General features: G+C 40.4%; 1 protein-coding gene across 2 annotated transcripts in view; it reads left to right on the top strand.

The window, feature by feature from the left end:
* Positions 1-25368, top strand: part of ITGA6 (integrin subunit alpha 6) — a 66118-nt gene that overhangs the window by 32465 nt on the left and 8285 nt on the right. For both annotated transcript variants that reach the window (XM_090045469.1, XM_090045471.1), the window contains exons 5-22: positions 671-802; positions 3957-4170; positions 5161-5354; positions 5482-5570; positions 6056-6183; positions 8304-8399; positions 15229-15290; positions 16603-16760; positions 17170-17328; positions 17973-18082; positions 18752-18941; positions 19035-19118; positions 19338-19417; positions 19596-19673; positions 19770-19872; positions 22012-22185; positions 24555-24653; positions 25258-25368. In XM_090045469.1, coding sequence (XP_089901595.1) covers positions 671-802; positions 3957-4170; positions 5161-5354; positions 5482-5570; positions 6056-6183; positions 8304-8399; positions 15229-15290; positions 16603-16760; positions 17170-17328; positions 17973-18082; positions 18752-18941; positions 19035-19118; positions 19338-19417; positions 19596-19673; positions 19770-19872; positions 22012-22185; positions 24555-24653; positions 25258-25368 — 2261 coding nt within the window. The remainder of the gene's footprint in view (positions 1-670; positions 803-3956; positions 4171-5160; positions 5355-5481; positions 5571-6055; positions 6184-8303; positions 8400-15228; positions 15291-16602; positions 16761-17169; positions 17329-17972; positions 18083-18751; positions 18942-19034; positions 19119-19337; positions 19418-19595; positions 19674-19769; positions 19873-22011; positions 22186-24554; positions 24654-25257) is intronic.

Below are 25368 nucleotides of genomic sequence, written 5' to 3'. Positions count from 1 at the left end.
TGTGAAAACTTAATCTTTCACGTATCTGTTTCTGTTGAGAAAATTTGACCATGCTGAAACAGAATATTGCGTTCAGAGATTGCTTTGCCTTAATTGCAGAGAACTGCTGTGGTGGTATATCAGTTTTAAGAGTATTTTTTCAAATTGAGGAAAACCATTTTTGCACTTTCCAAATTGTTAAATATGCCTGTCAGAAGGGAAGCACCCATTTTTATTGAACTTGACACAACTATTTTTAAAACAAAATGTTTCCCAGGTGTATCATTTAGCATTTCATACTGATTTGATAAGAATTTTATGATTAGTATTATAGATTCGTCTCATAAGACTTTAATGGAAAATGCCATTTTATATGCTGGATGAAGAGGGTTCATAATCTGTTTGTTCCATGTTTGGTTGACAGTTTTATTACTATACCATATTTTCTAGATCATTGCATGGCATCATCATGACTCCCTTGATGCACAAAATACCATGAGACTTTAAAAGGCAGCTAGAATTTACAAATTCATTCCTTTTTAAAGTAACTTCACAAAACATGTTAGGCATTTGGCAGTTCAAACAACAATCTTGACAGCACTGTTGCTAATGTCAACCAGGGACCATTTCTCTTATTTGTTTTCCTCCTTGTCATTCATTCATTTTTTATTTTACCATTTCATTTCCTCAGGGGTGGTTCGTGCAGAACAAAAGAACCAGACATTTTATGAGCTGGGTATCTTTGATGATGGGCCTTATGAAGTTGGTGATGAGGCCTCCCGAGATGAGAGTCTTGTTCCTGTTCCAGCTAACAGTTATTTAGGTAGGATTAAGCACACGTGATAAAACTCTTGAGACTTCTTAAATACTCACTATCCAAATCTGGTACGATAATAGAAAATATGAGTAGAAAGCAAATAATTTATGGACTGTGTAAAATTCAGCCCGTTCTTGGTCATTCACATCCTCCTCTACATTTATGGGCCTTTTGAAGTGTAAGATGATACTCTTAAGGTATCTCTAAGAGCTGCAATGTGATGAGACATTTAAGAGCTTTGACAAGGGACTTCAAATTATCGGGGTGTGATTTATAATCGCTCTCCAATAATAAGTACTATCTATAGATCCATAGCACTTGGCCATGTAGCGTTGGGAGTTCTGGTAAAACTTGAGTTTCTGGACATGATTGCGAAGGCCTCATATTGTATTCATCCGTACAACATAAAAACTGTAGCCAGCTGCCAGACAATGGTTCTCAACCAGGGTGCTCTGAAAACCTGGGGTGCTATGAGAGCCTTTCAAGGGTGCCATGGAGCACCATGCAAGATTAGTACTGTTAGGTGTGCCAACACTCGCAAGATAAACCCAGAGATTTCAAATAGAAATTCAGTGTCAAAAATTCTGACCCTGTTGTAGTCTTTCTGAGTTCTTTCTTTGCAGGAGAAGAATTTCTGTTTGTTTTTCTGTAGTCAGAAATACAAGTTAAGAACTGACACTTCTTGGGGGATGCCTTGAATCTCAAAGGGTTGAGAACCACTGTCCTAAGACTATTTGTAGTCTGGCAGTGCTAAGTAATTCAAGTACAACATGGTAAATATGCTTTTAACGGTTTTAAACATTAATGTAGCTTGAAACTGCTATAGTGTGATTTTTTTTTTTTCATGACAAATAGTAAAAGAAAACTTTCCTATTTAAACCTATTTGTGAAGACAGACCATTGTTCCTAAGTCAATGGATAGATGGGACTGCAAACCAACAGGATAACCTGGTGAAGAATAAAGCTGAGCTGAATCTCTGAAAAGCTGAATAGTCTTAAGAGAAAAGTGCGAAGTCATTTGGTATCTCTACACTAGCACTTTAGAAGTTAAAAAATACTGCTGTTTGATGCACTCAGAATGAACCTAGAAGGTTAAGTGCTGGTGATGGAAAAAGAGAGTTTTAATTCTTGGCGTTGCGTATGGGAACACTTACAAAAGTGAGGGCTCCCCAGAGTTAGAGCCAACTTAGAGAGAGATTTTTTTTCCAACTATTTAGTTGGTCTAATAAAATACATCGCATTTACCCAAAGAACCTCGTCTGCAAAGTGAGCATGAGACTTTTTAAAGAGGATATAGACCATAAACTGCAGATACAGAATGAATACAATGATCCACAAGGCCTTTGTTCAGTTGGAATAAGATCAGAATGAATAGGTGCAGTGACAACAATTACTGATGGTAGAGAGACAAATTGATAGCAAAACTAAGGATCTGAGAGGTCTTTTGGATTGAGGAAAGGATGCCGTGGGAGGAGTTTTTAGATCACTGTGCAGAGAATAAGACTTTAAATAAAGTGTGGTGATTTAGTATTTGGTCTTCCTGTTCATCAGCACAGATTTCATATCAAACGTAATACTGCATTTACATTCTAGGATGTAAATTTAACTGGTGGATTTGTCATTCTAAAATGATTTTTCTTGATTGCATCTTTCAAATTCAGTTGGTTTTCCCTTTTATTGGCATTTATTGGCAGTTTCTATGCCCTAGGTTATTGAATAAGCCTGCATGATTCTGCAGTTGCTTTGCTGCTTAACTACCATATTTTTATTCTTCTTTGATCTCTTCCTTCCATATATATTTACAGGTCTTCTGTTTTTGACAAGTGTTTCTGATACTGATCCTGATCAGTTTGTATACAAAACACTACCTCCCAATATAAGGGTGGACAAATCAGTGGATGTGATGATGAATAGCTACCTAGGTTTGTGACCTCTTGAGGTGACAATATATGGTCTCAATCATAGCTTTTTTTTCTTTTGTTTTTTTTTTTAAACATCTGTGTAAACTTAGACACACTTTTTTCCCCATTTCAAATGCACTTCGATAGAGGCATGTGATGGCAGGGATTCAGATGAAGGATAACTTGGCAAGTAAGATGCATTTAAGACAAATTAACCTGCAGTATAATTCTTAATGCATCCTGGGGCCTTCTTACCAAGTTTATCTGAAACTCTGTCTTGCAGTGATTTTTTGTAATTGAGAATTGGAATGGCAGTGGTGAAGGCTTACAGGAGGATAAAAAGGGCAGCTTCATATTTAGTATTTTTGTGCTTCTCTCCTAATCTAGACTTTTTTTCCTATGAATTTGTGACACTGGCTAGTGAAAACTTTAGCACAAATTCATGCCATGTTCCAATATATGCAATAATCATATTTAAAGTATGTGAAACAACTCAAACCCCTTTTTTAAAATTTAGGTTTGATACTTGACATTTTAGGGCTTTATTCACTTAAGTATGTCATTTACAAACATATTCAGGTTAATACTGCTAATTTCACCACTACAGATTCTCAAATACTGTGTAACATCATTAATATAAGACACTGTGCTTGTGCAGTATACTTTGCATGTATATGACTGAGAATGCTTTGTATGTATGTATGTTTATGTGTGTGTATAAAACTTTATAAGTACTATTCATCCTGTGTTAAAATAAATACTTAAGCTATATTAAAGTGGTAAAGTTTTACTTGATCTTTTTAAATGGCTGCCATAAGCATATATGATGTATCTGAAAGGTACAGTTGCATGGTCAATAAAATTGATACTATATAGACAGTAAGAGGTAGAGATTTGTGTCTGTATATACAATACGTTTAATACATACATGTACAGACAACGTCAGATTTCATTGAGTAAGCACGCTTATGGTGGATTTATATAAGAAAAATGTTTTCTTCAGGCCCTTTATATCTCTAGCAAGAGCACAGATATAAGCCTCATAGCATTTTATATTTACACTTGTGCACTCTTAAACTGTTTTTTTTTTTTTCCAGTTGATCTAAAAGCTACTGGAGTGACTAGCTTACACTGTGGATATTTGCTAAATTTGGTTGCAGTACCACTACTAAAAACCACTTTAATATAGTATGCACATGTACTTTTCATATTTAGTGATGGAAAAAACCTTACTTTTGTGTGTTCACTTTTTGTTCTAGGTTTTTCTTTGGACTCTGGCAAAGGTATTGTGTCTCAGGAGGAGATAACTTTTGTGTCTGGTGCACCACGAGCCAACCACAGTGGGGCAGTTGTTTTGCTAGGAAAAGATCCTAGTATTCAGAGAGCGCTTTCACTTGTGCATATATTTGAAGGAGAAGGGCTAGCCTCTTCGTTTGGCTATGATGTTGCAGTTGTGGATCTCAATAAGGATGGGTGAGGTTTTTTTTTTTCCTACTAAGTTCTGATTTTTGCATTGCTATAGTGTCTTCTGGGTAAAATAGCTGCCTAAACTTGTGCTCTGTGGGGGAGTGGTTGGGACAGGAAGGAGGGTGTTTTAATTACAGTGGTTTCCAGACAGCTACTCTAATTAAAATGGCTTACTGTCACATTTATTAAGCCTCCATTAAAATGGCCTCAAGACACTTTATCTAAAGGTCATTCGATGAAGTTTAGATATGGCCCTTGCAGTCATTATAAAACACGTGAGAGCTTAGTACGTGGCAGTGCTTAAGCTTAAGCATTCTAATTAGAACGTGGAGCAAGCTCGATTAATCAAGTTTTCTCCAATGTGTTCTAATCAGAATGCAAATGAGCATGTGTATAGGTAGCCAGTGTGTTTTTAAAAGAGTGACTTGAAGATACTGAAAAAAAGGGAAGGTATATATATTTTTTTCTCCTTCTCCTTTATGGTATGTAAGGAAGACTTGCTGAGTTTATTTTGTTTTTGGGTGTTTTTTCTGCTTGGTTTTGACTCTAGGAATACTAGGAATGGCAAGTTCCATGTTCTCCAGCTTTGTGGAGGACTTGCTGAGGATCTTGGAGTAGTCTGGGGAAGCTTTCCTTGTTAACTGGAGGGTGTTAGACTTTTTTCCCCTACTAATCACTTATGGGCAACTAAGTTTAGAAAATGAATAAAGCACAAAAAAGCAGGAAAAATTATTTTTGATACATAAAGAAACACTCTTGAGCATTCGTTATATATCAGAGAAGGGGGAAAAAATCTGAAACTAATGTGTCACTTTAATGAATGCCCTTAGGTTCATTCTTATTACTGTACCCATTTAAAGTACTTTTTAACAACCTTTGCTACCTCTTTGTCAGACCAACTGACTTAAAGACTATGGGCTTAATATAATTTAAATTGATGGGCATTTCCAGTTACTTTTTCATAACTCTTTTAAAATTATTGCGTTTTATTTTAAGCTGGCAAGATATTGTTGTTGGAGCCCCACAATACTTCGAGAGAGATGAAGATATTGGTGGTGCTGTGTATATCTACATTAATCAGAACGGCAATTGGGAAGGCGTGAAGCCAGTTCGCCTTAATGGAACTACTGATTCTATGTTTGGTCTTGCTGTTGAAAATATTGGTGACGTTAATCAGGATGGATTCCCAGGTGAGAAAGCAGGCCTTGAAATAAGCGTATGCCCATTTTTGCTTAAAACCAGGCTCTGAGGAGCTCATGCTATCATGGATGTAACCATTCAAAGATTCTTCTGAATACCGTAATTTCTTTTCAACAGATATTGCAGTAGGGGCACCCTATGATGGTTCAGGCAAGGTATATATATATCATGGATCTAAGAATGGAATAAATACAAAAGCAACACAGGTAATTAAGATCATGTGCTCAACCTTGAATTGGTGTTAAGCATAAGAAGTTACCCTGGCATGTTAGGACCACAAATATCTACTTCCCTCCCACTTCTACCAGTGAAAAAGAGGTATATAAGAAAGCTCTTTGGGGTTGTACAAAGGGTATGTTGGCAGAGAAGATCAGGAGTGGTTAATTTTAACACTGAGCCCTTCTACCGAGGAAGTTGATGTAGAGTTCATTATCATTCCTAGGAAGTGGGGAAGGGGCCACTGGATTACATAAGCTCTATTTCATAAGGGATCTGCTAATACCGAAGAGCTGTTGATTAGAGCCCAGGCATCTTTTTTACTTTAGTAAAAGTTTCTCTCCTTTGAGGTGTCTTACCTAAATGAAGTAGTCTCAGAATGCCTCGATATTTTTAGTTTTTGAGTATGAAACATTTCATATATCCTTTTTAAGATTCTTAAACACTTCATTCTTGACCATCTGTTTGTTTTTAGATTCTCGATGGTGAAAAAAATAACATTCAGTTCTTTGGTTATTCTATTGCTGGAAATATGGATCTTGATAGAAATTCCTATCCTGATATTGCTGTTGGGTCACTTTCAGATTCTGTATCTGTTTACAGGTAGGTATATAGTATTTTACTAAATCTGTGTTGATTTTATTTTTTAACACTCTGCTTTGAAGAGACCAGTGTATTTGCTGAGGATTGTAATGCATATTTTAATCCTGAGGTTCAAAACTCTGTTTCAGCTATTTGAATGATTAGAGCAAGGGCTGAACTCAGCCCCCTTCATACCAAGATGTAAATAGATTGGGGGTGAATGAGAGAGTTGGTGAATCCACGACCCCAAATCTGTCATCTCTTAACTGAGGCATTTGAACTCATTTACTCTCTGCAGCTCCTTGCTGTAATGTACTGGCAGATGTAGACTGTACAAGTTTTGCTAGCATCTCATCTGTGCCAACCACTTCTGTTTCTCCTTTAAGGAAACCTACAGGTGGGCCGAATAACCCACTTCTTGGTTGTCTTGTCTCTTAATTAGGCCCAATTTCTCATAGGCTAATTCTGTTAGTGTGACCCCATTCTGAGTTTGTTCAGCAGTGATAATTTTGATCTAACCCTTGGGTAGCATTAACATACCTGTTTTGTTTGGATATTAATTTGGTTCTAGTCTGTCTTTTCCTATTGTAAAAGCTTCTGTTATCTCAAGTGTTATAACAATCAGTGTTATGTTACAAACTTTTTTCCACCATCCTTTGAGCTGACAGCTGGGTAGGCCTGTATCACAATATACTGACTTGGGCCTCTAGGTACTTCCATAGTGCAAATAACAATAATCTATTTCCCCTGCAATCTTTCAGCTGAGTGCCATAGGTGTGGGGCATATGCTGCCCATAGGTTGTAGTAGTGGGGCTAAGGGAACTATTTGGGCCTCTTACGGCTACCTCAAGCCTGTATTTTAGCTACTAATGCTTTGTATTGAACACAGGCTTTGACCATGAGCAGATCTGGTGTTAATATAGTTCCCCTCGGCATACAGCATTACTGACAATAAGCAGGAAGAGGAGGATTTGATCGGGACCATAAACCCATTTCAGATTCAGAGTTGTGGTGCTATCTTCAGGGCTCTCCATGGTTAGGGTTCAGCATAGCTAAATGGGTGTCAAAAGCTCCAAGATGAAGGCCATGCTCGACAACTCTTGTCCTTAGGCATAGTGAAACTTTACCATAAAGGTAAAGCTCATCTCTATAGGAGATGGAGCTTTCTGGGAGGCCAGTCTGAGACTGGAAAAACTCCCATGGGAACTGAAGAGAAATCTTCCCCTCCAGAAAAACTTTAAAAAACAGAACACTGCACTGCACTGCACTGCACTGCACATACAGTTCTTCCTCTGATGAGAGGATGGGAGAATAAACCACACGTGACAGGTTGTCATACAGTTTCATGGTGTACTAAAAGGTGCTTAATATTATGGTGATGAAGGTGGCACGGAAGTCTATATAAGCCAGAAGGTAAACACAAGAGTATTTAAGTTGCTGTGGTGTAAAAGACGTGAGCCCGTGGAAGCCTCCCATTACAAAAAGGAGTACTCCATTACAATAAGGAGTACTTAAGTCGACTTTTAGGACAAATTTACCAGCAGTGGTATTGCTAGAGTCAGTAGTAAAAACCCCATTCTTATAATTAATTAAAAAAAGAAAAAAATATGCCAATATGACTTTTATGGCTGTAATGCTATACAAGTAATGGTCACACAGTGGAAAAACAAGTTTTCCACAGCAAACATAACTTTGTCTCCTTTGCACATTAAACTTGATGTATGTTAATCTAAATGATTTCTGGTACCTACTGTTTCCTCATTGGAGCTGAATTACAATTGCTTTTGAGAATTTTTGCTTTGAATTTCCTGACTCCTGTGAATATAAAATTATCTTAACAATAGTAATCACGTCATCTTTTATTTATTTATTTATTTATTTATTTATTTTTGGTCAGGCTTGTTTATCTTGTTTAGAATATGTTTTGTTTCTAACCATACTGAACATCAAATGCAGTAATTTTTTTCAGGGCAATGTGAGTTTTTTTTAGGGTAATGTGATATAGGGTATTCGGTGTCTTCACAGTAAATCTGCAAGAGCATAAAAGGCTTTTATAAATTGAATGAGTAACATGACTTATTTTATTAATTGTAACTCTTTTTATCTCTTCCCTTCATCCCTTCAATGCTACCCAAAATAAGGGCTCGGCCTGTTATAAGCATTAAGAAAACAATTAAGATATTGCCTGACAAAATTGACTTAAACAGAAAAACCTGCCGTGAACCCAGTGGAATCTGGTAAGGTGTTTAATTTATTTAATTCTGAGGCTTGGCATAATGAGTGCTGCTTATTTTGTTTCTTAGGCTTCACAGAAAAAAACAAAAACTTATCACACTAGTTTTCATGTTATGAGCACATAACTAACTATCAGTTATAATGTATGTTTGAGTCCCAATATGGACTCTCAGAAGAATCTTTGGATTGTGTCCACTAGGCTGAAGTGCTGCAACAAATGAGAATTATATTTGTATCACCACATTCAATCATTGGCTTTTGTTCTTGAGTGCAAGGACAGGGAAATGGATTTAATTGATTGTTGCCCGTGTATCTTTATTTTTTGTTGTGCAACTTTTTACAACTTAGAATTCCTTGCTTTACTTCAGAGCTTTCTTCTGACTGAAACAATATTGCTTGCACAGTGTACACTTTTAACAAGATGTAAAAGGCTGAGGTTGGGTAAGCAATTCATAGATTCATAGATGCTAGGGTCGGAAGGGACCTCAATAGATCATCGAGTCTGACCCCCTGCATAAGCAGGAAAGAGTGCTGGGCCTACATTACCCCAGCTAGATACACATCTAGCCTTCGCTTGAAGACCCCCAGGGTAGGGGAGAGCACCACCTCCCTTGGGAGCCCGTTCCAGACCTTGGCCACTCGAACTGTGAAGAAGTTCCTCCTAATATCCAATCTAAATCTGCTCTCTTCTAGCTTGTGGCCATTATTTCTTGTAACCCCCGGGGGGGCCTTGGTGAATAAATACTCACCAATTCCCTTCTGTGCCCCCCTGATGAACTTATAGGCAGCCACCAGGTCGCCTCTCAACCTTCTCTTGCGGAGGCTGAAAAGATCCAGTTTCTCTAGTCTCTCCTCGTAGGGCTTGGCCCTTAACCATACGAGTGGCCCTTCTCTGGACCCTCTCCAGATTATCCGCATCCTTCGTGAAGTGCGGCGCCCAGAATTGCACGCAGTACTCCAGCTGCGGTCTGACCAGTGCCCGATAGAGGGGAAGTATCACCTCCTTGGACCTATTTGTCATGCATCTGCTGATGCACGATAAAGTGCCATTGGCTTTTCTGATGGTTTCGTCACACTGCCGACTCATGTTCATCTTGGAGTCCACTAGGACTCCAAGATCCCTTTCCACTTCAGTGCCACCCAGCAGGTCATTTCCTAGGCTGTAGGTGTGCTGGACATTTTTCCTCCCTAGATGCAGCACTTTGCATTTCTCCTTGTTGAACTGCATTCTGTTGTTTTCTGCCCACTTGTCTAACCTGTCCAGGTCTGCTTGCAGCTGTTCCCTGCCCTCCGGCGTGTCCACTTCACCCCATAGCTTAGTGTCATCTGCAAACTTGGACAGAGTACATTTCACTCCCTCATTCAAGTCGCTGATGAAGACATTAAAGAGTATCGGTCCAAGGACCGAGCCCTGCGGGACCCCACTGCCCACACCCTTCCAGGTCGAAACCGACCCATCCACCACGACTCTCTGGGTGCGACCCTCCAGCCAATTCTCCACCCACCGGACTGTGCAGTCATCCAAGTCACAGCCCCTTAACTTGTTCACCAGTATGGGGTGGGATACTGTATCAAAGGCCTTCCTGAAGTCCAAGTATACGACATCCACCCCTCTTCCTGCGTCGAGGCGTTTTGTAACCTCATAAAAAGAGACTAGATTGGTCAGGCACGATCTGCCTGCCACGAACCCATGCTGGTTTCCCCTCAGCATAACTTGCCCTGCTGGGCTCTCACAAATGTGAGCCTTGATAATTTTTTCAAAGACTTTGCCAAGGATGGAGGTGAGACTAACTGGCCTATAGTTGCCCGGGTCCTCCTTCCTCCCCTTCTTGAAAATGGGAACCACATTGGCCCTTTTCCAGTCCTCCGGGACTTGACCCGTGCGCCACGAGCGTTCAAATATTCCCGCCAGTGGCTCTGCAATGATGTCGGCCAGTGCCTTCAGTACCCTCAGATGGAGCTCATGGAAAGGAATAGAAGGTTTCTTCAAAGTCGCATTTCACAGTAGTAAATTTCAACTGTACTCTTTCTCTTCATTGCTCATAGACTGTAAATAGATGTCTCATTGGACACGAGCCTGATTGTTCCAGGGTTTGACTCGGATCAAAACAGGTGTAGCGAGCACACTGTGGCGAAGTAGGAACTCCCTGACTAGCCACAGTGCTAGTCTCCCCCCTGCCTCTCACGCCTGCCACACCTTGTTGTTAAATGATTATGGTTTGAATTAGGTGGGAAGCTGCCCATTGAATGCCCTCTTATCTTGAGCATATGTATACAGCACTAACCACCCCTACCTGGGCTTAGGCGACTGCAGTCAAGCTTGGCCCCACTATCTGCTCTCCAGGGCCTTGCACCCCACATGGGCTTAAGTGGCATACCAGGGCGTGCCTGGCCCTCTACTGCCTCTGATGATAAATAACCCACCCGAAGGTGTGGGCTGGGTTAAGGTGCCCCTCCTTGCCTTTCACCGGAGAGGTAGCCGGCCTGGCATTTCCTGGGGGCTCTGACACCACAAAGAGCCCCAGCAGGCCGCACTTCCCCAGCAGGGTGCAGTTTTAGGTCATGCCCAGGGCCAGGAGGCCTTCTCCTTCCCTGTAGCCTCTCCCTGACCTCCAAGTTGTTCTTGGAGCAGCAGCTCCTTCATGAGATCTTGCTTCCCTCAGCACCAGGCAGCAACTGCTGCTGCCAGCCCTGCTGGCCTGAGACTTAAGATGGCTGCTTGTCAGGCCTGAGCTGCACCTGTTTGCTGCCTGGCCCAGTTCTGAAAGTGGCAGAGCACCAGGAGTGCTTTGACACATGCCTTCCCCCTTAAAACGGTTGCTGGGGGTGCGTTTCCCCTGCTGCTCAGCCAACAGGCTCACCCCAGAGCTTGCAACTTCCCTAAGTGGCAAGCACCCCACTGGTGCTCTACCACACACACACACACACAGAGCCCTTCCAAGCTGCATTGCTGCTGTTTCTCTATCAGTAGGTGGTCAGCAAGAGCACACAGCCTGGCTGGCTTGTCTTGGAATGCCCCATGGTAATCTTATAAACACACACAGCTGCATCATAGGTAAAAGCTTAAGCACATACTTCAGAGGGAATTGAAGCAGGAAACTAGACTCGTATGTCTGTTGGATCCTGGGACAAAATGCGTTCTCCTGGGACCAATGCGAGGTCTATTTGCAGCCTTACACTTGAGCTTCTAAAGAATAAGAATGAGTAGGGTGCTAGGTAGGGCACGTGTCAATTGCTCTCCCTCAGTTTAGTATAATTTTTTCTTCCCTGTCCTTGTCCATGGTTTGGAGCTCTGCTTATGTTGGCAAAAACCCCAGTGAGGGTGCAGCTTTGTATAGTGCAGCTGATATCACTCTGGTGACAGAAAACGTACAGGCAACCCCTGCTTAACACTGTTTCACTTAGCGCTATTTACCTATAATGCTTATTTTAAATTGATACCTGATTTCACTTAGCGCTCAGGGAGTTTCACTATAATGCTTGTGGGCACCATCTTGGGTGATTAAAAACAATTGCGGTAGCCATCTCTGGTCATCAAATACTTTCAGTTTCACTTAACGCTTATTTTGCTTAATGCTCAGTTTTTCAGGAACCAATTAAGAACGTTAAGCGGGGGTTGCCTATACTTCTACTGACAGAGCAGTACTTATGCTAGGGGGCCTAGCTGAAATGCTGCTGCCAGAATTAGTGGCCGCAGCCCCTGTACCATTTATTAAATGCAACATATTTGCTTGTTTAGGAGTGCTTTAGATGGCTTTTTCATTACGTGGCAGATCCTCTCTGGAAGCAGATGTAATAGGCTCTTTGTATCTTAGTGATAAAAAGAAGGGTTTGAGTCTTTTCTTACTTATTCGTCATAAATTATTGAGACTATGAGACCACTATAGGAAAGTAGAAGGCATGGAAGGTAGTATTAACATGGAATAACAACCACAGTGAAATGTTAGGGCGATGTTATAGGTTACCTTTAAACTGTCATAAAGGCACTTAAAACAGGAGTATTTACCCATTAAAGGGTGTTAACTCATCCTAAAAACCGTCTAAGGGTGAGTCATCCTAGAAACCGTCTAACGGTGGGGCTGTCTTCTAGCCATTCTAGCCAGGTTGAGATAAGGTATTGTTAGTCAGTTCCCTGGAGATCTAGTGATCAGTTTGCAGACTTCCAGAATCCCACGATGCACAGCTTCCAGTCTACCCCTTCTCACCCTCTTGCGGCTCCAGGGCCTCACCAGCTGGCAGCTCTGTGTGGAGCACAAAACCACTGTGGCTGAAGTACAGTGGCTGAGGGAAGCATGTTTTTCTCCCCTCAGCCTGCCAGACTCCCCTGCCCCAACCTGATTCCAGCACCCAGCCTTCCCCGGAGAGGGCAGTGCCAGAGGGCTTATTGGAACAGGCTGGTGTGGGGCCATCTGGCTGGGCTTGGCTAGGGGGCTCCCCAAGGCCCAGTTCTGTACTGCTACCCACAATTCACTAATACAGGGGTTGTGAATTGTACACAGGGGTAAGTGGAAAGGTGCTAGGGGGTACGCGTGGGCGGGCGGGGATGGAGCACCACCACCCCCTGCCGCCATCTCCCAGGAGAAGGGCTTGGGGGAAGAGCAGCGCTTCCCCTCTGTGGGCTGCCAGGTGCCACCCAGCCAGCTGGATGCAGGCTGCCATCCATCACCTGCCACTGCCATGTGTCAGCCCCTGCTGGCCACCGCCACCGGAAGGGGTACAGTCCTTTTAAAAAAGATTGAAAACCCCTGCACTAACATATGAGGGAGTCTTAATTTTTTTTTTTTTCATTTCTATGCGCCATCTTCCCTTCTCCTCTCCCACCAGACAGGGAATGAATTGAGTTTGGCCACAGCACTGCTTGCTAGCCCTCTAGTGACAAGTCACAGTTATGCAGGTCAGAGATGGCATTAAGCCTTAACCTTTGACTGCTCTGAAACTGTCCTAAGTTCATGTTGGCTAAAATGTTTTAAAGGTAACCTGTAATAGCACCCTCACATGGGCTTTTCACTAGAAATATGAAATTGGGCTCATCTTCCAGTGGAACAGACAGTAAAACAGAAATTAATCTGATTGTACAGAAAGAAACTCCTTGACCAACATAACTTTGGGCAGTGACCCGTTATGCACTAGCTTCCTATAAGCTTCTGTATGAGCGACTAGAACTAATTTTCTAATTTAGGAATATAAAAGCTAGAAATGACCAAGTGCAAGGAGTACTTTGTTTCCTTTACCTTCAGTAATTGAAACAAATGGCATAGCAAACAAAAAGCAAATAAACTGTCCTCCCCCACACCCAGTAATGTTTCATCTGGGGAGTCAAAAAAGGAGAGAAGACCATTTCTGGCAGATGTGATGTCACCTACCCACTTTGGAAGGTTCTTGGAAACTACTGTTTTTCTTTGTCATCCCACATGCTTGTGTCGTGCAGGGCATCCATCAGTTTCCACTATTTTGTGCATATACTTTGAAAGGGAAGGCTTTAGAAGAATACAGATACACTGGACTAGAAAAGTTCTGTAGTTATATAAAGAAAATAATTCATGATTATTCCTTTGGTATTGGGGCTCAGACCTACCAGTTCACCCATAAGGCACTGTAATCATTACACCTGTGCTAACAGAATGCAGAATAGATGCAAGAGACTGCTGTGAGAGAGATGGCATTTTTTTGTCCTTTCAACATGAATGCAAATGACTATACAAGGTTCATGGCAACAGAGAATCACTCCCATTTATTTTTAAACAGGCTCTCTCTACACATTACAGATATCACACAATTAACTGCTTAATTGCACAATTACCTTAAGACCAGCTACACATGCTATCATGACATAAAACTCCAACTGACTGTAACATTAGACCGAAAATGTGTTCTGACTTTATAGATGATTGTTACTGAGCTTTAATTTGTGCCCCCCCCAGCTAAGAGCTCTGTCAACTGCAGGGGTGCACCATGACCAGCCAAGGCTGGGAGTCCTGCAGCTGAAGGGAATCTTAGCCCCAGCATCTGTCGACTCCAGGTCCTGGCACCCAGTGTCTGCAGCTGTGGGACTGTCTGGGTCCCCATGCTGCTGGGGCCAAAAGTCCCCTCAATTGCTGGATTCCTGGCTGGGCATGGTACATCCTTGTCATCCTGTCAATTGAGGGGGCTCCCAGCTGCAGGGGAGAGCCTGGAGAGCCTGCTACACATGTAAACTAAAGCTTGGTAGCAACTAGCTGGGTCCCAGCAGCCAGGGGGGTGCGGCTGCCCCAGGGGTGCATGAAACCCTTGGGCCTGGGGATCACAGCTGTCAGGCTTGGGGGTGCATGGGGTGCCTTTGCAGCTGTAAGCCCCTCAACTGAGGGGGCTTCAAGCTGTAGGAGTTCCCTTTGCACTGGCAATAAGGAGTGATGGGATCTAATGCATTATTGTGGATCTGGCATTAGATTCCATCGCGTCTTTACCTGCTTTCGTAGGCGGGCCACAGTTAAACAAAATGTTTCTCAGTATCTCAGTTGCTCAGGATCTGTCATTTGTTCTGTCATAATCCCATTAGTTCTCCTGAGGATTCCCACAGTAAAACAAGGGATGCAACAGGATTTTTTTTTTTAAAGGAGAAGCACACTGCAAAGCATCGTATTTTTGAAAATTACCCTTCTGGTTTAAAATGCATTTCAGAAGAGAAAAAGGCACTTCTTTCTTTTTGTAGTGCCCTATTCAGGAAGAAATGAAACGCCAGTTCTCACATGAAAATGAATATAATTTAAAATTGATTAAACTGTTCAAGAACATTAAAACTTGTCAACCTGTTGGATCTTGCCTATCTGAAATTAAATTCTTGACTTCTTACAGCCTGAATGTTGAAGCATGTTTTGAATATACTGCTAACCCCCAAGATTTCAATCCAAAAATAAGTAAGTAGATAAAAATACTTTTAGTCTGCTTATTGTGAGAGTAAGTCTATTCAGTGCTATGGAAGAAACAAGCAGCTGTTTGCTGTCAGAAAAAGTTAACCGCAGAGGTAGCCATGTAAACTGTAGTAATCTGTGCTCACTGTTTGTTCTAGATTTGAAGTGTAATTCAATACAGGGCACAGCTGGCTGTCACAGGAGCTCTGTAGAGAAGAGCTAACATATGTCTGAATGGCAGGTTTCTGTATAAACACAGTTGTGCTGTGTTACTAAATGGTGTGGCCACCAGCTGGATTTGACTACTTAAAGAGTCTTTAAAAGCTCTGTGATTATTAGCCAACAACAGCTCCAACAGAATCTGTGAATCAGTTCACACACCAGTACTTGGTGTCACTTTACAAAAGACATAGTTTTTAAAAGCCTATTTCATGGAGTTGAAACAAAAAACCAAACAAACCTATACATACACGTGTGTGTGTTTGTGTGTATATGCACGCGCACAATTACATTGCTTTTAAAAATCAAATCAAAGCCAATTCCAAATGTTTACAGGTGTCTGGGACACGATGAGCAAAGAGATAACTCCCCCCCAACAACAAAAAAACCTTGCGTGTGTGTGAATATGTATGTATGTGTATATGTATATACAAAGAAGAAATATACAAGTAAGAGTCTGTAGTATAAGCTTCTACACTTATGGAAGTAGTTTAATGGCTGTGGGCACCTAGAGTAATCTTATTCATGTAAGGTGGAATTTTTATTCCATAAGATTAAAGAATGTTTAAAATAGCAGTTTCAGATACCTTCTTTTACTTGTATATGGCTAAGATGCTGTAGTTTCTTTGTAATGGAAGAGGGGCATGTGTTACCATGCATTTGGAGAGGGGAGGGAATCTTAAATGTATGGCCTTATAGCTAACATTGAATCCGATCTGAGTGCGTCTTCTACGCACAAGTAGCCAAGTTCCCCAAACTGCTGCTTGAGTGCTAAGGCCATGGTACTATAGCTGGGAAGATATTAATGATGCCAGTAAACTTGAACAGGGATTTTTTTGTAAAATCCTTTGACTGATAATGAGAGAAGGTGCTTTTGGATCCAAAATGTTCAAGGAAAGGGAAGGTGACCGCCAAATGAAAGAAGTATAATCCTGGCTGTTAAAAGGTTGTATCTAATAAGGCTTTGCAAACAAGGGAGTATAGTCAGTATATTGTAGTACAAGACAATGTATGGCAGGACCATGGTTGAATATATTAACATTCTTAAGTTATCATACTTTCTGTGTGTGAAGTATTTTTCCTTTTATTTTTTATTTAGAACTTAACTATACTTTTGAAGCAGAAAAGGATAGGAGGCGCTTAGGTCTACCTTCCAGAGTACAGTTTCCCAATCATCCATCTGATCAGCTTACTGGGAGTTTAAAATTACAAGGGCAAAATACAAGGGAGTGTGTGAAAACATCTCTTGTGCTCCAGGTAAGGTAATGGGCAGAGGATTTTGTCTCGCTTTCTGCTACAGTTGAACACTTCTTTGTGGAGTAGAGTGGGGTGGGAGGGTGATGATCCTACTGTGTGCATCATCTTATGGTTACCGAGAGGAGACAGTTGCTGCTATTTTTGCCTTCCCACTTGGTCTTCTTTTGGATCATTACCGGTGAGAGAAGTAATTAGTAAGCCAATGAGAGCACTGGGATGTTCAGATCCTTGTGTTGATGCATTTTCTTTTAAAAATGTTGATTTAAGTCAATAAATACTTTGGACTTTCTGTTGCCTTTCTGAAAGGAAAGGCCCCACTCTACGTAGAATATATTGCTTTGTTAGGAAAGCCAGTGTCTTGGGGTTTTTATACTGTGTATTAAATATGCTATTTAAAATGTTTTAATAGGAAAATATCAAAGATAAACTACGTCCCATTCCGCTGTCAGTTGATGTTAAAATCAGTGGCTCAGACTCTGGCTCTCAATCCAGGAGAAGACAAGGAAGAGCACTTCCAGATCTTCTTCCAGTTCTAAATTCAAATGAACCAGAAACAGTGAATGCAGAAGTAAGTCTTTTATTGCATGTTCTGCTGGAGATCTCCTTAAACCTCACAACTGTGTAGGACAGAAAAATAAAGAGTTGGGTTATTTGCATAACATATTGGTTCTAGCACATACCTTGATAGTTAATCCCTGAAATAAAAGCTGAGAAGAAATTGGCTGTGACCAAAGGTAAGTAACTGATATGGCAAATCACATAAATTAATTTTGTATTTTCATCTGCTCTCTTACATTGGCTGTTATCAGCAGAGTATTTTAAAATTTGCTTATGCACACTGCCTTTCTAAGCTTGCATCCAAATTTTAGCAAAGCACCACCCTGTAGTACTTCGCCTGTTACATAGACCCAGTGACTTGCAAGATGCTGAGTACTGCATGTAACAGGCCAAGTACTGTCTTGGAAGAAACCCCTTTTCACTGTGAAGGGGTAGGCCCCACATTGCCTATTTTTGCATTTTCACATGGCAGTTGGCAACAAAAATGTAAATTACTAACCAAGTGCCAGTGTCCTTTTATCTCTGTAGTCGAGCAAGTCCAGGGGCTCTGAAGTGCCTATACATCTAACCTTAATTACAAACATGTCAGCAGCTTGATTTAATATTGTTTTGTATGTTTGTATGTAGTTGATTCTGTTTTTTATGTATGTGCAGTTCTTAAAAGAAGGATGTGGAGAAGATAATATATGCAATAGCAATCTAAAACTTCAGTACAGATTCTGCACCAGAGAAGGAAATGAAGACAGATTTTCTTATTTACCAGTGTAAGACTTGATTCTTGTATTGGTTATAATTTAAACTAAAGTAGCTGTGGGCAAGGGCTTCAAACATGAGCAAGGTAGTGGAGAATCTATTTTAAAAGAAGAATTTGGAGGGGTAGTTTGTTTAGTAAGACAAAGTTTAAGAGGGGAGTACCAAGCAGGGCAAAGAAATGAGCCAAAGGATGGTATTGGTGCATGAGCAAGGGTATAGTAATGTGGCCATGAATAAAATACAGGCCTGAAATGAAGTGAAGTGTTTTAACCATGAGACTAAGGAGGTTATGGAACAGTTTTCTGATAAATGATAAGTTTACAAACGCAATTACATGATTATATTGCCTACTATAATAGGAGACTTGACTGACTTGGGAGGTCTTTTCCAGGCTTTTATCCCCTGTCCTTGTGGGCAGGCCTTCAGTGCTTTCTTGGTGCTGTCTAGGCACTGCATTCTAACATGCTCTGATGACCTGCTATCATGTCTCATTTCCTGGTTTAGGATATGAGGAGCACATGGGTAGGGTGTGTTTGAGAGTGGCATCCAGAGCAGAGGAAACAGTGTAGACGTACCCTGAATCTGCAAAAATGACTGAACATGAACAGATGTTTAGAAAGGATCAGATTTTTGTCTTTTCTTTTCTAATGCATGAGACTGAATTAATTTTATTTCTTTAGTGAGAACAGTGTCCCAGTGCTTGTCCTGAAAGATCAGAAAGATATTGCACTAGAAATAACGGTGACAAATAATCCATCAGATACAAAAAATCCCAAGAAAGATGGTGAAGATGCACACGAAGCTAAACTAACTGCAACTTTTCCAGATAGTTTGACTTACTCTACATTTAGAGAGCTGAGGGCTTATCCGGTAAGTATTCCGGAAAAGCAAGGAAAAGGATATATAAGTATATTTAAATATTTATTAAAATATTTTGACTTGTAATGTCTTTCATTAACTCAGGAAAAACAGTTAACTTGTGGTGCCAATCAGAATGGTTCTCGGGCAGAGTGTGAACTTGGAAACCCTTTCAAAAGAAATTCCAATGTAAGTGGCATTTACCTTTCAAGTAGAGTTGGGGCTCATGCTTCAAAATTAAATTCTGGCCCCAATCCTGAAGTTGAGGTTTGAGGGAGGGGATTGGTTTGGAGCCCAGCTGTTTTATATATTTTAGAGCTTGTTGTATTTTTAACTTGACATAAACTTGCTCTAGAAAAATGTACTAATTTAAGTGCTTTACTGTACATTTTTATTTTTCTTGTTTAGGTAACCTTTTACCTGGTTTTGAGTACAACTAAAGTTAATGTTGACACAACTGACTTGGACATTACGTTAGAGTTAGAAACGTAAGGCTTTTTTTTGTTGTTTTGGGGGGTTTTTTTGGTTATCTCTTTGCTTATTGTTTCCCAGATGCTTGTAAACATTTGGAACTGGCTTTGATTTGATTTGTAAAAGCAATGTAATTGTAATGTGAAAACTGTTAAGATTTTAAAATAAACAGTGTTGTTTCCTTTTACATTGTAGAACAAGCAATCAAGTTAATTTGGCTCCAATTACTGCTACTGCTAAAGTGGTTATTCAGTTGCTTTTGTCAGTTACTGGGTAAGTGTTTATAGTTAATGAAACAAATCAATATGAGAGAACTGTTTGATTTATAACCCTCACTAAAATATGGGTTTTTGTTTTTTAATTGAACAGAGTTGCGAAGCCTTCCCAGGTGTACTTTGGAGGTAACATCATTGGTGAGAGTGCTATGAAATCTGAGGATGATATTGGAAATCTAATAGAATACGAGTTTAGAGTGAGTTGATCTTGATTATTAAGATGTCATGACTGTTCATCAGATAAGCAATCTACTGTGTTTCATACAGGTGAATATGTAAAATCCAGCTGATTTGAGGCTGGCTGTCCTTGGAATAGATCTCTACCTTGGTTTAGAAATCCATAGCCTGATTAGTACATAAAGAACTGGGCTTCCTTTGGCCGTGGAAATGTTAGGATTGCATTTCCCAAAAGTGTCTTCCATTTGTTTGTGGGCAATACTGAGTGTAGTCCTCTGTACATACTGTTTTCTACCAAAAATATCCAAGTGACAAAGTTTATATAAACCCCACTGATGACATACTCGGGTGTTTAGTACTCAAAGTGTTTGTGTAGGAGCTTATGTACATGAAGTGGAGCACGCAGCGACAGGACCTGTGTTGAAGCTGCTTTCAACACATGGTCCTTAGGAGCTCACACTGGTTTTATGCTTTTTAATTACTAAAGCATGGACTTCACATCCATGTTGTTCAAACAGTGAACACTTTGCTGAGTGTTCTGGTGTTTGCAATGTAAATGTTTGCTCCTGTATTTTCATCCATTCAAACAGGCTTCTGTTCCACATTTGCTCAGTACAGTACCTTTCCTTTCCATTCAGAGCTGGCTGTTCTTCCACTAGAATTCTCCCTTGCCTTTCAAATGTCTACCCTGACAGGTAGTAGCATATGGGCTGTGTTACACATTCTACTTTTGAGCTGCTCAAATGTTGACCGGTTAGTGCTAGTTTGAGTGTGGAGCAGTTCCACCTTAAGGATAAAAATCTTGTCTGACTGTCCCTCACCTGCACAGTTGTGACTTGCCACTAGAAGACTGGCAAGCAGGGGCCTAACTAGGAGCTGCAGAGAGGTGAGTTACCACTAGAGGGTTGGTGAGCCAGGACAGGCTTTTATCCCTACTCTGGGTGGTGGTGGGGAGAGGCAGAGTGAGAGATGGGTTGCCTGGAGGTGAGAACATGAAGCTGGGAGGTGGAGCATTAATGGGATGTGGGTGGGTAATGAAAAGGGAGGTGGAGAGGAAATAGGTATAGGGAAAGGGTGGCGAAATGAAGAAAGATGGCCACTGAAGGAAAAATTAAAAGTGTTTAAAAAAAAAAAGAAAAAAAAAAAAAAGAAAGAAATAGAGGAAGCAAATTAAAGAGGTTCTCATGTTGTAATAAATTGGGATTGGGGAGTTGGGGGTGCTGATCATCCTTCCTGGGGTGGCTGAGGAGGTGGGAGCAATGAGAGAAGGTACTTTTGGGGGAACTACTGCCCCTGCCCTGGGAAGGAAGCCCCAGTTCATGAGAACTTGATCTGGCCCCCTACCTTGTTCCTCCCACCCTCACTCCCCCACTGTGCTTAGATCCCCCACTCCTGGACTAGTCCATGCCCTGCAACTCTTCTTTTCTGGTGACTGAATTTCTAGTTTGACCCTGAGTACAAGATATGAATTTTTGTAGGGCTTTCAATCCCATTCACTGCTGCGACTCCTCATTTAGAAACTGCTGTAGTAGGGCAAGAAGGCCAGAGTTGTCATTCTGTGCTGTCAGATTTCCCCTTGCAGTTGCAGTCCCTCTGTTTTTATATAACTGAATGTATTTTTGTTACTGCTAAAAACATCCTCAGTCCTGTTGCTGTTCTGGCAGATGATAGATTTGCAGGTAACACTGGCTGAGGGAGCAGATATTCCAGTTGTTGCTGAACTTCGTAGTTTACATATTCTAACTTTTAACATTTGGTTGCATCCTCTTAGCCTATGCTTATCTAAACCCAATTGCCTACCTGTTCTATTCAGATCCTCGCAGGCTTTTAGTAAACCTTACAGTTGCTTTAGTTTTTACTCTTACTTATAAGATCTATAGTAAAAAACTGAATCTCTCCTGGTTTTTTTATGTATAAACTGTACAGCATCATCTAGAACACTTATAGTGGGATCACACTTCCTATAATTTAGGAGAACTGTTATCTTTTATTTTGAATCCATAATTGTTTGGAAAAATCACAGATATTCAGTACTTCAGAATATGTGCTTTTGCATGATTTTGGCATTCATATTAAAAAAAAACCCTCTTGGTACACAGTTTTAGTATGCATTTGTAACTTTAAATTCTAAGTTTTTTTGGGTTTTGTTTTCCTAACAGGTAACTAACTTGGGTAGACCACTTAAAACATTTGGTACAGCTTCTTTGGACATCCAGTGGCCTAAAGAAATCGATAATGGCAAATGGCTGCTTTATTTGATGAAAGTAGAATCCAAAGAATTGGGAATAATCCCTTGTGAACCTCGGAATGAAATAAACTATTTGCAACTCAGAGTAAGTGCATTTTCACCTATTAAAAGCAAGTTAATCTACTGCTGAAGAACCAGGGAGAATGCAATAGTGGGATGTTGGCACACTTTTACACATGGTCCAACATGTCCCAATTAGAAAGCATCAGAGTAAATGATTAATTGAGTCTGCTGGAGTCTTCTAATCGGAACTTTCCAGCATGCTGCAACATCTTGTGTATTCAGTGTCCCTGCATTTCAAAATGGTGGTGGGGGAGCTTTAGCTAAAGCTTGCCAAACAAGCATTAGTTAATCTCCCCCCCCCCACTGACATTTTGAAATGCAGGATGCTGAATACATTTGATGCTGCGGGCGTCTCAATTACAGCGGCTCTCAAGAGCCACTTTAATTAAAATGCACCTTTGTCTCCCTGTCTTCCCCCTGACCCCCCCAAGCATGCATATAGGTGCCCTTTGGTGCTTATCTTGGAATACATTCTGTATTGCTAATAGCTTAGAAAGTGTATCAGAATCCCACAGTACCAGATCTCTCTGTTCTGGCTCCTTCATTGTGTATTTACAACAAAACACACTTTAAAACTTTTTAATTTTAAGAATACAGTTCTTTTCTTATGGGGAAAATTTTGTGCCAAAAGGATAGAGGAGAACAGGACAACTATTATTTATATATGTTTAAACATTTTAGTTTTAAAGCCTGTCTCATTTCTTTTGGCCCCTTTTCCTTGTTTCTTGCGGAAAGTCTTTTGGCATTTGCCAGTATCCACTTTAAAAATCTTTCTTGCCTTTTAGTTTTTCAGCATAAGGGCCCAACCCTTGCAGCCGTTTGTCCAGAGTAGCCCTTTGAAGCAGATATAGCATTGGGATCCAAATTAGTTTTTACAAGACTAAGTTTCTACTTAGCTAGAGGACTACAAAGTGGTGCTTAGGAGACAGCTGATATAATGAGGAAACCATACTCTGCCACATGCTTTCATCTTTTCTGAAACCAAGCTCCAACTAAAACTGACCACCTGCTTTTCAAACTTGACTAACTGTTGTGGCCAAGCTGTAGGCAAAGCCAGTGAAAGGAGCCAGTAAGAGCCACTTGCCTTTCAACTACAATACTTTGTTCATCAGTGGCTGAGAAGAGTCTAGTTTGTGCTCCTCTTTTACTTCAGAGTGCATAGGAGAGAAATTGGGGTGAGAGGATGGATGGTTTTGATTACGCACGTAGTACTCATGTTCTGAATGGCTAGGCAAGCTTATTGACCTCACTAGATGCTGTCTACATATAAATTAGAAAAAAGCCAAAGATATATGCGTTCGTTTAATCTGTTTTTAGTTAAGTAAACTTCAAACATACAGGTGATTTTTTTTTTTTTTTTTTTAAAAGGTGCATGGAATTTATTTAATCGGGAAGTGTTTTTCCTTTTTTATTTTAGACTTTACTTAACCCATGGCAGACTTTAAAAAACGTTACAGATTATGATGAGAGATGATAAATCTAGCTCCAGCTGTGATGTTAGCATACTCAGTGTCAGTGGATATTACCTGAAGAGCAAGGGGTTGATAATAATAAATGTCACTGAATCCTGCAAGCCCTTTGCATGCAATTGCTGTTGGAGGATGTGGGAGTTTTTGGTATGCAAGAGATTGCAAGAACTAGCCTATATCTTATCTTCCCAAAGAATATGGCTTTAACAGACTTATCTCTACTGATGCTTGCTAGTACTCAAATTAAAAGTGGTGCTACTAATAGCCCATACTCTGAATGCCTTAAAAATGAAATGGTCAGGTAAAACATTTGCCTTCTTCAGGTTACAGAACGTACATTACTGATTAAATTCCAGTAACTGCTGTGGTACCAACACTCCTCGCTAGTAGCGTAGGAAGTGGCTAGAAAAGCTGCCCATGTTACAGGTGCTCAATGAATCATGGTAGTCAGGTGACACAAACATACCTGATGTGATGACCAGCACTAGGCTCTAGTGTCACTGCTGTACTTTCACTTCCCTGTTAATTTTACTGAGTCAGGTTTAAGATACCAGTTTAATGGAAAAAGGTTTACATTAGAGGAAAATAATTTTTAAACTTGCTTGTATTATTCTTACCCTCCTTTTAGAAATTGTTTACTTGCTGTAGTACCATGATGAAGTCCAAAGAAAACCTGCTTTGTTTTACTGGATTTGTATTTACAATATGAAAACAATGAAACAATATTATGGGAAATTACGGTAGCTGCTAAATGAGCTACACTTTTTTTAGATGGATCTGTTTAAGAGGCCAAAATTGCCGCTCTTTTATATTTGGAATTTAATCTGGATCTTCAGGTATTGGGTATTTAAATAATCTGTTGTATTCTGATTAGTCCAGTTAAGCTCATTTACTCTATATATTTCTCTCTTTGTTTGTAAAGGACTCCCATAACTCAAGGAGAAAACGTGAGATTGCAGAGAAGCAGATTAATGATGGCAAGAAGTTTTCTTTGTTTCCAGAAAGAAAATACAAAACTCTGGTAAGCATTTCCCTATCAGAATATCAGTTATGCTTTAGTCCCCATCCCCCACTTTTGCCCCTCCAGTTTCCTTTCTCAGTTTAGCTGGATGAAGGAAGGTGTGTTTACAACACTTTTTTAGTTTGTTTTGTTTTGTTTTGTTTTATTGCTTTCTTTCTGCCGGTCTGTGGTTAACTATTTATTTATTTTTTCCCAGTGTTCTTTTAAAGTTATGATTAGTTTGTTGGATTAGTTTCTACACAACCATAGAAGACCACTTTTATGTAGACAGTTAGCTTGTAGAATTTGACTTTAAAGGGCAGCAAATAACAAACAAGACCAAAAGTAAAGAATTTGTGTGCAAAATGATGCATACATTTTTCAACAATATTAGAACAGAGCCTAGCACCCTGAGCCAAGTCTCCCTGAAATTGGTGAGTGTTTGCTGTTGACTTACAGTGGGAACAGATTTGAGTCTTCTAAAGGGAGCCCTGGCCTTTACTTTAAGGTGCAGACTTGTCTGATCCATTCCTTAAAACAGTTTAAGTCCTGGCCTACAACTTAAACGTTACACTTTCTGTCAAATATGACTTTTGAATTAACATGTTATAAATTTAAATTATAGGACTGTAAGGGGAGTGCACGCTGTGTGAACATAAAGTGTCCGTTGCAAGGCTTGGACAGCAAGGCATTGGTTGTACTGCGTTCAAGACTGTGGAATAGTACTTTTCTAGAG

The sequence above is a fragment of the Crocodylus siamensis genome, chromosome 4 (genome assembly GCF_052110815.1).
Source record: "Crocodylus siamensis isolate JL-2025a chromosome 4, ASM5211081v1, whole genome shotgun sequence".
In the NCBI taxonomy this organism is placed as follows: domain Eukaryota; kingdom Metazoa; phylum Chordata; order Crocodylia; family Crocodylidae; genus Crocodylus; species Crocodylus siamensis.
The sequence above is the reverse complement of the archived record's forward strand: the minus strand, read 5'-3'. Positions and strand labels throughout refer to the sequence as shown.